Source organism: Heterodontus francisci, chromosome 13 (assembly GCF_036365525.1).
Source record: "Heterodontus francisci isolate sHetFra1 chromosome 13, sHetFra1.hap1, whole genome shotgun sequence".
NCBI lineage: Eukaryota > Metazoa > Chordata > Chondrichthyes > Heterodontiformes > Heterodontidae > Heterodontus > Heterodontus francisci.
The window spans coordinates 32,436,041-32,449,774 of NC_090383.1; the positions used below are offsets into that span (position 1 = coordinate 32,436,041).

The following is a 13,734-nucleotide window of genomic DNA, read 5'->3' on the forward strand; positions in this document are numbered from 1 at the left end:
TATTTCTTCAGCATATTAATATGGCATAACCTGTGCTTCTTCCTCCTGTCAGGGGTGTGGATCAAGTAATTTACTGTGCTGACCAGTTTGACCACTTGATACAGGCCACTGAATTTGGCTCGGAAAGGGTCAGTAGGTAGGGGTAGGACTTGGTCTCCTGGTTGCAGGGTCTGGGCCTGAGCATGCCTGTCTGCTTGGCGCTTCATAATTTTCTGTGAGGCCCTTAAATGCTGTCCTAGCCAGCGATGCCCACATCCCATGAATGAATTAAAACAAAGGCCAATCCAATTCACTCCACTTGATATCAAGAAATGACTGAAGGCACTGGATACTGCAAAGGCTATGGGCACTGACAACATTCTGGCAATAGTACTGAAGACTTGTGCTACAGAAACTAGCTATGCCCCTAGCCAAGCTGTTCCAGTAAAGCTACAGGTAACTATCCAGCAAGGGGGAAAATTGCCCAGTTATGTCCTGTGCACAAAAAGTAGGACAAATCCAACCCGGCCCATTACCACCCTATCAGTCTACTCTCGATTATCAGTAAAGTGATGGAAGGGGTTGTTGACAGTGCTAAAAGCAGCACTTGCTTCAATCATATGGTCAGAGGTAGGGATGTTGGATGATTGCACAATGTTCAGCACCATTTGTGACTCCTCAGATACTGAAGCAGCCCATATCCACACGCAGCAAGACTTGGACAACATCTAGGCTTGGGGTGATAAGTGGCAAGCAACATTTGTGCCACACAAGTGCCAAACAATAAGCGTCTCAAACAAGAGAGAATCTAACCATCTCCCCTTAATGTTCAATGGCATTACCATGGCTGAAACCCCCACTATCAACATCCTTTTGAGGTGGGCGGGTGTGGTTAAATACTTTGGCTACAACAGCAGGTCAGAGGCTGGGAATTCTGCAGCAAGTAACTCATCTCCTATCTCCCCAATGCCTGTCCACAATCTACAAGGCACAATGCTCTCCACCTGCCTGGATGGGTGCAGCTCGACACCATCCAAGACACTTGATGGGCATCCCATCTGCCACCTTCAACATTCATTCCCTCCACCACTGACACACAGTGGCAGCAGCGTGCACCATCTACAAGATGCACTGCAGCACTCACCAAGGCTCCTTCGACAGCACCTTCCAAACCCGCGACCTCTACCACCTAGGACAAGGGCTGCAGATGCATGGGACCACCACCACCCACAAATTCCCCTCCAAACCACACATCATCCTGACTTGGAAATATCTCACCATTCCCTCACTGTCGCTGGGTTAAAATCCTGGAACTCACTTCCTAAGAGCACTGTGGGTGTACCTATACCCCCAAGGACTGCAGCGGTTCAAGGCAGCAGCTCACCACCACCTTCTCAAAGGCAATTAGGAATGGGCAATAAATGCTGGCCTAGCCAGCAATGCCCAGATCCCACAAACTATTAAAAAAGGGAAATTGGGGTTGTTGCTCATTAGAAGGCAGTGACATCACTGATCCAGATGAGGTCTCTACAGCAGACCGAATTTATAACAGAGACCTAAAACTTAAATAAAAACCTAATGGCTATTTTTCTTTGCTTTTAAATGGGGAGGAAAAGGAATCACAAAAACAAGCTATAAGAGACCAACAGAATATGTGTTTAGCTGTTGGCTGTGTAACTTTAAATAAAACGCAAGGTAATAACCAATAAAGACCCATCAATATCTTGGAGAACCAGTGCCAGTCATAATAAGAGCGTATTTCTCCCAATCATACAAGAGGAAAGCCAAGTGTTTTCCAGTATTTTGACAAAGCTTTTGACAATGAGGCAGTTTTCTCAATCTCTGAAGCAGTGTTTTGATGCTGTTATATGTTTCCCATGATTGCTCAAAAGCAGAAATTGAAGTCTCGTAAGCATGGACCCCATCTGGCTCATTCCTGAGACATGACGGCAATCAGAAAACTCAATCCTTACATAACAACCTATATCCCATCACTTGACCACACTTTTAGTATCACAGCACCTAAAACCATTACTTTTGAAGAGCTGTTGGTAAGTTTACAGAATAAGCCTAAACCTCTGCATTAGGATTCATTCCAAAAAGGAAATTTCAGCTAATTTTCATAAATACAAATACTTCAGAAATTGTTGTTCCTATAACAACTAATTTTCTTACTGCACAGCTGGAGTACTATGCTGCATCAAGAAAGAAGGTAAGACAGGCTATTCATTATCTCTAAAAACAATCTTTATCCCATGTTTACACACTCACCTGGGCAGCCCTCGACTGAAGGCAAGGGTTTGCAAACATTCAGATAAAATGTACGCTTTTTCCTATCTTCATCTGCATCTACTGCAATCCAAGGATCTCTGACCTTTGCAAGGTCACTTAAATCATACTCATTACCCGCTGCATCTGAAACAAGAATCAAACCATTTAATAATAAAGTGAATTCACTAAACATTTCTTTGATCCAAAAAGAAATGGTTTATTTACTGATAAACATATTGCAATATAGATTTTTAAACAAAACCATCAGATTGCCAGAGGTCCCCACTTGAAAGTATAAAAGTGTTTCCACAAGACTAAACCACACCGTTTTCACAAGAGACACACTGGCCCAACACCCCTGGCTATCTGCATCCCCTATTCTTAAGGAATAAATGGGACAACAACTTCCGACGTTCGCAGAAGTGCAGTTAAACGCAGACATCAAGAAGTTTCCATCTGATTTTCCCTGCTCCTCCACAAGCTTTGTTACACTGACACCTCGCTGAGAGATTTGCCGTTAGAACAATGAAGGGTGTCCCACTATATATTCACTAACCAGAAAAGTTAGAGCTTGCCCATTCAGCTGTAAATAAATTTTCAAGTGTGCTAAGTCATAATTACTGGCAAACAACTCCTCTGACACTGAAAATCTACTTTTATAAGCATGGAATCTCATTCCTTCAAATTTTAATTATAGTTGGCAAGTTAAAAATAAATTAATTTTTTCAAAACATTTTTTATTTCTCATAATCCCATCTTCCTTTCTCTCCCTCTTTTTGTGCATGATTTTACATTGAAATAAATATTCTAACTTATACTCCCTAGTTTAAGACTCTGCATGTCTCAGTAAGGATTCTTAAATCTCACTGGTTGAAAAGACACATTGTTGCTTGTTCAGCTTATACAGGTCCTAGACCCCCTGTAGCTGAAAGGGATTTCTAATAACCACTAGTTGCCACACAAAGTCTGCGAGTAGCTGTAAGTGCCATTAGTTCACCACTGACAGCAAAATCTGGGACGTAATAAGGTGGTAGACTAAGGAAATCTTGCTACACAACCCAATTGCAGAGTTATGGACCAGTCATTTATATGCTTTTGCATTCCATCAAGCATAACATTCAATGTGCATCTTGAAAGGGTTAGAAAGCTAAAACTGAGAACTTTGTATTCTCTCTTTGGAAAAAATAACCATAGCTGCCAAAAGGATAGCAGCCTTGGCACCACAGGCAACAATATCTGACACAAGTACATTATTGGTGCACCATAGAACAAGTAGTCCAGCCTCACAAATACCCTTTGGAGATCTTAAGTCAGTCTGCAGTCACATTTCATTGGGATCAGTTAATTGTAGGGGACAGTTTTGGGATACTGTCAAGAGATTTCAAATTCATCGTACAAACGAGACTTTATAAGTTATATGGGAAGAAAGGCAACTCCCAAATAAAATTTTCAAGTGAAGTTCTTCAACTATATATTTTCTGAAGTTCACCAATACAAGTTAAGGTCTTAAAAGGAGCGTTTCAAATGTGTGAAAAACTCCCCTCTCCTCCTTCAGCTCATGCCAGGCTGCTTAGCCCACGGAGAAGCAACCTGACTAGGCATGGCCATTTGCCAGCTGAAGAGTGCAACAGACAGCTTGTAAGTTTTCCAATCGGGCAATACAGTGCAAACAGGTACTTCCCAAAGGGTACCACCAAAATTGGCAATTCAACAGAGTATAAAGAAAGTTTACATGCCCCACCCCCACCATGAAGATTAAAGGATAATATATATAAAAACTGTAGAGAATGAACTTTATTAGATTATGTTAATCTGACCTAAAACCCTGCATAATTTTTTAAAATGTATTAACTATATTAATAAATTGATGCTTATTAAAAGCTGCAATTGGTGGTAGTCCATGGGATCCTTGCATTTGCGAAATGCTTCAATAGCATTAACCAAAATGGAATGCAGATTTGTTCTGTTATCATGCGATAAAAAAAAACCTCAACAGATCAAACGTATTTTAGACTTTTCATACAAACAATATTTAATACTTACTACCACTTATGAGCAAGTATAATCACTGATCAGTATTCACTGACTATTTTGGAGAATGTTTTTAAGAAAAAAATGTTTTCATGGGAAATGGGCATCGCTGGCAAGGCCAGCATTTGTTGTCCATCCTTAATTGCCCTTGACAACTGAGTGGCTTGCTGGGCCATTTCAGAGGGCAGTTAACAGTCAACCACAACACTGTGGGTCTGGAGTCACATGCACACCAGACCAGAAAAGGATGGCAGATTAGTGAACCAGATGGCTATGACAACGGATGATAGTTTCATGGCACTATTACCGAGACTAGCTTACAATTCCAGATCTTTATTAATTTAATGAATTTAAATTCCACCAGCTGCCATGGTTGGATTTGAATATTAGCCTCAATTAGCTCTGGATTACTAGTCCAGTGACATTACCACTACACCACCATCTCCCCTATGAATTATAAAGGATTAAAATCACTTGCTTACCACTGACATGGCAGTTCACAGGAGCTGGGAAACAAGCCAATGCTGTATAAAATTCAAAGTAGGTGTCATGAACTCCTGAAGAGGTGCCAATTTCTTCTCGCAGAAAGCTGAGCTTCCCAGGATACGAATTAGCGTCACAGACAAAACGGATAATAAATGTATCCCGAAGCCCTGCACATTATAGCAGTAAAAGTTTTTCAGATTATGGGAGCATTTTCACCACAAAGAATGAAATATTAAAGATCTCAACTAAACATCTTGTAGAAAACTAATTTCTCTTGTTGGATGCATCCAAAGACACAAAAAAGGTAGAGTTAACCAGCACATTTAATTGATAGCAAGAAAGGCTGAATCTATTCATACAAAAACACTCATATTTGAACTTTTAAATAAAGTTCAGTCTCTAGTAGCCCAGTGCCAATGGGTTGGTATATTAACAGACCATACAGACTGGGGGGTAAGAGTTAACAAAGTGATTAACTATGAAGAGGACTAGGCAACTTGGAAGACAGGCCAGTTAGTAGGCTGGATAAATGGATAAAACTTGAAATTTTTAAGGAAATGAAGACAGAAAATATGCAGATCAGTGTTACCCAATAGAAACTGATCAGCCACAAGTGTGCCTACGCCAACATTGTTTTAGCCGCATGCACTAAGTTATGTAGAAAATGCCTTACATACACTCAACAGGTAAATGTACTTCATATGCTTATTGACAAACATTTACCAACAATTCAGTAACCAGGTAAAGCACTCTCATTTGATCAAAAAACATGCACACCCATCCTACCAAAAAACACACAAAAGATTCAAGTACAAGTGCACGCACTGTGCGAATACAAGAATAACAAGGAAAATGTTACAAAGAGTAGGGAGACCAAGCTTCAGATAAATCTTTAAGAGTGAAAAGCTGATTAAATTGTTTTTTGAAAAAGCATATGGGACCAAAGATCTTGTAAATTGGGGTACAGCAAACAGAAGCAAAGTAGTAATGCTAAATCCATACAAATTATTGATCAGAACATTGCATCCAATTTTGGGTGCTCACTGGTCTGAGTCAGTATCTCGAATACAATAATATACAATCACTGCCTGAAGAATATATTTTTATGCTGAGAATATATTTTTATGTTCGGACATGAAATGCCCTCCCAGAAACAGTGGCAGAAGCAGAATCTAATAGCTTTTAAAAGGAAAATAGATTTTTAAAAATGTAATTTAAAAGACATAGGCAGGGATATTGGACTAAGTGGGTAGTTCTTTCAGACAAGCTAGCAGAGCATGATATGGCCAAATAGCTTAATTTGCTCCGTTAGAATTCTATGACTAATTCCCTTCACCGAGTTTATAATCGTAGGTGGACAACAGGAAAACATGAAATGAAGGACAAGCATCACAAATGAATTTAACTCTGGAAATTAAGACTTGGAACATTTGTATTGGAGCAAGAATGGACGAGTTGGATTCTTCGCACTCCAACCTGTGCTTTGATAACTGCACTTTCCAAATCGGGGTTAACAGCACTCAATTGGTGGAATGTGACAAGTGATAGTCTCCAAGGATCTGTACTGAGATCTCAGTTTTTCACAATATAGATCAATGACTTGGATGAAGGAATAGAGCTGTATATCCAAGTTTGCAGACGACACAAAAATGAAACTTGTGGGGGAATCCAAAACTAAGGGTCATAAATGATAGTTGCCCAGAAATCAAAAAGGGAATTCAGTAGGAACTTCTGGTATCTAGCATGTAAAACTCACTACAAGGAGTAATTCAGAACAGCACCAGAAGCATTTAAAGGGAAGCTAGAGAAACATGTGGGATAAAGGACTAGGAGATTATGCTAATAGAGTTAGAGGGGGGCTCATGTGGAGCATAAACACCAACATGGGCCAGCTGGGATGAATGGCCAGTTTCTGTATATTCTATGCAATTCTCTGAATTTGCCCTACCTGAATCTACTTGCAGTGCACCCTTGTAAGAGAGTGTTATGAGACCATCACTGGAAACTTCAAGTGCTGTTTCCAATCCAACCGGACGTTTTGGTTTCTGTTCATCTATCTCACATCCAGTTGCTGGCTTGTTGCCTATTTTCCCGCATTCATTTAAACCACGGCAGATGTTGAGCTTTAAAATAAGTGCAATAATCTATGTTATTGAACTAGAACAGATACAAAAGCTACCATTTTAGCACAGCAGTAGAAACACTGGTCACATCAAAAATTTGGTCAGCAGAATTCAGTCTTTTTCCACAAAGAAAAACATTCAGCTAGCCAGGAAATTAATTTGATGTGCTCTGATGAAACCCAACAGAAAGCAAAGTAGAGGTGAACTAAAAGCATCTAAAAGTCTGGCAGTATCTCTGGAGAGAGAAAGAGTTAATATTTAAGGTCAATGATCCTTCATTAGAACTGAGGGCACTTAGAGATGCACCAGTTTTTAAACCAAGGCGGGAGAAGGGGGTGGAGGTGAGAACAAAAGGGAAGGTGCATGATGGGGTGCAGGAGATATTAGATGACAAAATTAGATGGTGCAAGGCAAAAAGAAATGGTAACTGGACAAGAAAACAAGAGATGTATCCAGAGGAGGTATAAATGTGAAAAGCAGAACGACCAACAGCTATCATCCAAAAACAAAAAAAGTGACCAGAGGTTGAGCTGAAACTGTTGATCTCAATGCTGATTCTGGAAGGCTGTAAAGCCCCTAGTCGAAAGTGGAGGTATTGGTCCTCAAGCAGAGCTTCACTGGAAGAGTGATGGAGGCCGAGGACAGACAAGTCAAAGTGGGAATAAGGTGGAGAATTAAAATGACAGGCAACTAGAAGCTCAAGATCACGCTTATGGGCTGAAAGGTGCTGTTCTGCAAAACAATCACCCAGTGTTTAGCCTCCCTAATGTAGAGAGGACCACTAAACTGAAAGTATAGAAAATTGCTGTTTCACCTGGAAGGAGGAGAGTTTGGGAACTGAACAGTGAGAAAGGAAGAAGTAAAAGGACAGGTGTTGAATTTCCTCCGCGTGCTTGGGAAGGTGACACAGAAAAGGGAGCAGGTATTGAAAGTAACTGGAGGAGTGGACCAGGTATCACAGACGGAACAGTCCCTTCAGAAGGCTGATAGGAGATGGGAGGGGAAGATGTATTTAGTGGTCACATCACGCTGGACAAAGCAGAAATGGCAGTGGATGATCTGCTGAATGCGGAGGCTGGTGGGGTGGAAGGGGAGCAGTAGGGGTACCCTAACAATTCTGGGAGGGTAAGTGCTTTGCATATGTCCTCCATTCAGCCCTGAGGCCTCACACCAAGTTTCAGGCCACCTGTCTGTTACGACCAGAGGAATGCGTCTCAGTCTCCCCTCTGGCCCCTTTCCTGGTTTGGCCGTAACAGGGTTTAACTTTTAAAATAGAGAGTGTTTTTAAGCTCATCAACTCCAAGTCCTTGCCCTCTGCTCTCTAATTGTAATTAGAAATGAACCAGACAGGTTTTCTCAAGTTTTAACAAGAAAGATGCAAGTTTACTAACCTTATCACCAACTCGGTTAAAAATTACTAAAGTACATGACGCCATCACGCTAGCACGCATATGAGATAAACACATACACACACATTGATGCAGAGGGGGAGAAAGAATTAAGAACAGTACAGCACAGGAACAGGTCATTCGGCCCTCCAAGCCTGCATCAATCTTGATGCCTGTCTAAACTAAAACCTTCTGCACTTCCGGGGACCCGTATCCCTCTATTCCCATCCTATTCATGTATTTGTCAAGATGCCTCTTAAACGTCACTATCGTACCTGCTTCTACCACCTCCCCCAGCAGCAAGTTCCAGGCACTCACCACCCTCTGTGTAAAGAACTTGCCTCGCACATCCCCTCTGAACTTTGCCCCTCGCACCTTAAACTTATGTCCCCTAGTAACGGACTCTTCCACCCTGGGAAAAAGCTTCTGATTATCCACTCTGTCCATGCCGCTCATAACTTTGTAAAGCTCTATCATGTCACCCCTCCACCTCCGTTGTTCCAGTGAAAACAATCCGAGTTTATCCAACCTCTCCTCATAGCTAATGCCCTCCAGACCAGGCAACATCCTGGTAAACCTCTTCTGTACCCTCTTCAAAGCCTCCACGTCCTTCTGGTAGTGTGGCGACCAGAATTGCACGCAACATTCTAAGTGTGGCTTAACTAAAGTTCTGTACAGCTGTAGCATGACTTGCTAATTTTTATGCTCTATGCCCCGACCGATGAAGGCAAGCATGCCGTATGCCTTCTTGACTACCTTATCCACCTACGTTGCCACTTTGTGACCTGTGGACCTGTACGCCCAGATTTCTCTGCCCATCAATACTCCTAAGGGATCTGCCATTTACTGTATATTTCCCACCTGCATTATACCTTCCAAAATGCATTACCTCACATTTGTCCAGATTAAACTCCATCTGCCATTTCTCTGCCCAAGTCTCCAACCGATCTATATCCTGCTGTATCCTCCGACAATCCTCATCACTATCCGCAACTCCACCAACCTTTGCGTCATCCGCAAACTTACTAATCAGACCAGCAAATTAAGGGGGAGGTTTAAATAACGTTGGCAATAAATAGAATCCAGTTCCTGTCTTTCCGTTTGGATGTAAAGTCCTTGATTGGAGTTGAGTTCTTGCAGTTCTCACTGGGGCCCAAACTTGTTTCTCTGGTACCAGAAGGTAAAGAGATCCTCTGTCTTGCAGCTTAAGCTGCTTCCGTGGGTCCCTAGGTCTTTACTTGAGACAAAAAGACAGGGAGAGACCTTCCTTCTCTTTTGTCTTCAAATTGCAGTCTGCCCAAACCTTTCTGTGAGGCACAATTCAAACAGTTCCCAGTCTGGCCAGCAGGTAAGTCATGTGACCAGCTTTGTTTGAAACAGCATCATCTACAAGGGTTGCTGATTCTCAATGTTCTCCAATCACACGGTAGGGTGTCGAACTCCGGCTCTTACACCAAGAGGGTTGATTATTATAATTGCCCAAAACCAATTTTGTTAACTGAATCTGTGAGCACTTCCATTGTCTCTCTATTCAACGGTCCCTCAGAATGCAAATGTGCAGCTGTCCAATTCTGTGGTCTTTTTTAAACAACTTCTGTGCAACGCCCAGTAAAAGGGTTCAAATAGTGTTCCATCTGATGAAATTAATGCATTTCCACTTGGCAGGTGTAGTTTCCATCACGTCATTTTAATTCTTTGCTCCACTTCCACTCTGACCTTTGCCTCCTGCCTCCTAAACTGTTCCAATAAAGCTCAACATAAGCTTGAGGAACAGAACCTCATCTTTCAATTAGGCACTTTACCTTCCGAACTCAGTTCATAACCTCTTCCCCCTTTTTTGGGGGGAAAGCAGCTGTTTGCAACGATTCTGCTTCTCACATCGACACTTCCTCTGGATACATCTTTTGCTTCTTTACTATCTCTTTGTGACTTGAAACATGACCTATTTCTCTCTCCACAAATGCTGCCAGACCTCAATATATCCAACATTTTCTGTTATTAATTTCAGGTTTCCAGCACCCACAACACTTAGTATTGTAGCAGTGGCAAGGTGTTGCTCTTCAAACGGGAGCAAAATATACAGTGGTGCTCCCCAGGGGTTGGTAATGGGACCACTGCTCTTTTTGATGCATTAATGAACTGGACTTGGGTATCCACTGCATCATTTCAAAGTTTGGAGTTAACAAAATTCAAATGCAATAAACAAAGTAGAGGTCAGTAACAGACTTCAGGATGGATGGACTGGTGAAATTAGGTACACAGATAATATTTAACAGAGAAGCCGAGATTATACATTTGGTAGGTAGAAGGAAGAGAGTTAATATAAACTAAATGATTCAATTTTGAAGATGATGCAGGAACAAAGAGCTGGGGTATATGTTACATGCAGAAATCAGAAAGCTGCTGTTCAAGATGTCCTCACCGAGAGGCTCACCATTAAAATGCACGATATGGTGTGAAGTTTCTGTACTTACCAGATATATACATGCTAAACTCGTCAGAAAAAGTTGGGGCTTGTCCATCCCAGCACAAGTACATTTTTAATAATGTGATGTCATAATTACTGCCAAACAACCTCTCTGGCACTGAAAATTAACTTTAATAAGTGGGGAGCTTCATTCTTTCAGATTATAATGGTTGAGATTTTAAAAAAAGAAAAAATTTAATTTCTTTACTTTTTCTGTCTTTTTCCCCCTCTCCCTTTTAATCCAATCTTTCTTTTCCACTCTATTTTGTTTTTTATAATGGATTTGACATTGAAATAAATATTCGAACTGACGCTTCCTAGTTCAGACTCTGAACAGCTCATTAATAATTCTTCAACATGATGGGTTGAGGAGATATACAGTTGGTTCCCCGTTCACACAGGTCCCAGATGCTCTGTAGTAAGTGCTGCACTTTTTCTAATAGTTGGCAGAGAGCAACCTCCAGTGCAAAAGCCCATAGAATGTCTATGGCAAGTGCAAATGTAATGTACTCACAAAATCAAGCCCATTTTATTTGAAATGGCTTCATCAGAAAGACGCAAGGAGTTAAAAATATAACTCGTCAAACTGGAAGCCAGTGCACCATGTGAAGAACTTGCATTAAACTTAACACTAATGTTTTGGCATTCATTATCCCAACTCAAAGAACACACATTTTCGATCAGTACTTCACATTTTTAACTTGTAAATAGAGAACGGCCAATATTCAATAATCTAACCTTAAATGTTCCTTGGTTCCCAGTCACTGAGTAACCTGTGCTTGAAGCCAGAGGCAGGAAGTTAAAGACAAAACCAGTGTTGGGATCTTTTACTGAACATTTCTAGAAAGAAAATCAAATATTTCAGTTCAGCAACCAGTTCCACAAAAATATAAAAGGGTTTTATAAGTGCAAATGTTACACACACAAAAATATTTCAGTACCATTTCCATGGAGATTGTCATTGACATTACGATCAAACACTAACACTCGAGCATTGACGGGTTCTGCTACCATTGGAATTTTGCATCAAATCTAAAATATCCAAATCTCCTGAACATTGGTTACAATGAAAACTTTGTGAATGAAGTTGGGGAAGAGTTACTTAATGTTATGCACAAAGAAAGGCGGGAAATCAGTCTTTAGGAAGCGGTTTTAGTATGAATTCTCAACACACACCTGATCGAAAAGCAATAGTAATTCTGAGAATTTAAAATTCCCACTGATGTTCAAATGTTACACTGTAGACCAGCCCTAATTCAGGACATTACTACTTGGCAAATTCAACATGTTTATTTGGATTCAATAACAAAATACAATGCGTGTACCTGTTGCGGATTAATTTGGCACTGAACCATTTTACTTTTGAAGAACCTCAACAGTGGAAAACTATATATCTTAGGTATAACCAACATACAAAGATATGAAAAAATGGATTATTCCTCTACCCACAGCTCTCATACAAATCCTTGCAGCTGGTAAAATAGGGAGAGGATTAGGAGCAGAATTTTTATTCCCTTAATTAGAGAAATCTTAATCTGGATGCAGAAAGTTGAGAACCACGATTACAAATTTTGTATAAATTGAGATATGTGATAATTAAGGATAAAGGATAGAAAGAGTATTGCGATATATTGCATTTACATAGCACCTTTAAAACAGTAAAGCATCCCAAGGCGTTCCAGAAAAGAGCATCATCAAACAAAGGCTTTAAAGAGCGTCTTAAAGGAGAGAAGTGGATAGTTTTAGGGAGGGAACTTCAGATTTTAGGGGCCTAGACAGCTGAAGGCACAACCACCAATGGTGAAGAAAATCAGGGATGAGTAAGAGGCCAGAATTGGAGGAGCACAGATCTCAGAGGGTTGTAGGGCTGGAGAAGGTTATAGAGACAATAAGGGGGCAAGGCCATGGAGGGATGTGAAAATAATTTTTTTTTAAATACCTGGCATTACCACAATGGGAGCCAAGGTAGGTCTGCAAGTACGGGGATGATGTGTGAACGGGACTTCGTGCAAGTTAAAATGTTGGCAGTATACTGTTAAATACACAACTCCGAAAATGGTTTCACACTGAATTATAGGCTTTGAACGTTTATCAGGGCAAACATTTTAAGTTAGTGGAAAGAGCATTCCATAATAGGATTGATATGTAAATCATGGCTAAATATTTAGCATTCTTGATCAATGCAATCACTTCCTTTACCTCATTCAAATCTTCAGTCGTCGTGACAGGACAGGCTGCTTCAGTTTCCCACAAAAATGTGACCACACAGTCCTTGTGATCAATGAACCTTGGACCTGTGGACTATAAAAGCACATAAAACCAATTAGAATAGTCATCACACAAGGAATGCTTTGCTACTATTTCCATGATACTGTCATCCAGGTCAACACGGACACAATCGGCACAGTGGCGCAGTGGTTAGCACCGCAGCCTCACAGCTCCAGCGACCCGGGTTCAATTCTGGGTACTGCCTGTGTGGAGTTTGCAAGTTCTCCATGTGTCTGTGTGGGTTTCCTCCGGGTGCTCCAGTTTCCTCCCACATGCCAAAAGACTTTCAGGTTGATAGGTAAATTGGCCATTGTAAATTGCCCCTAGTATAGGTAGGTAGTAGGGAAAATATAGGGACAGGTGGGGATGTGGTAGGAATATGGGATTAGTGTAGGATTAGTATAAATGGGTGGTTGATGGTCGGCACAGACTCGGTGGGCCGAAGGGCCTGTTTCAGTGCTGTATCTCTAACTAACTAAATCACACTACATACAATAAGTTCCCATTTATACCAATGGAATACTGGATTCAATCTAAGGGATAACTTTCTCACTTGGCACTCCTACAACAAATCTTGCCTACCAGAAATTTGAACATGCATTGTACAATTTGCTAAACATTTACAGGAATGGTCAGAAAGTGGTGTTTTGTGTCCACCTGAATTTATGATCTGCTCTTTCACTGGTGAGGCATTTCCGTCCTAATCAGCATGATAATTAGC

The 13,734-nt window shown here is 40.9% G+C and overlaps 1 protein-coding gene across 1 annotated transcript in view; it reads right to left on the reverse strand.

The window, feature by feature from the left end:
• igf2r (insulin-like growth factor 2 receptor) overlaps positions 1–13,734 on the reverse strand; it is a 254,891-nt gene that overhangs the window by 103,620 nt on the left and 137,537 nt on the right. The window contains exons 20-24 of the mRNA XM_068044624.1: positions 12,945–13,046; positions 11,484–11,585; positions 6,716–6,890; positions 4,764–4,934; positions 2,251–2,394 (exon numbers count right to left, since the gene is read on the reverse strand). Coding sequence (XP_067900725.1) covers positions 2,251–2,394; positions 4,764–4,934; positions 6,716–6,890; positions 11,484–11,585; positions 12,945–13,046 — 694 coding nt within the window. The remainder of the gene's footprint in view (positions 1–2,250; positions 2,395–4,763; positions 4,935–6,715; positions 6,891–11,483; positions 11,586–12,944; positions 13,047–13,734) is intronic.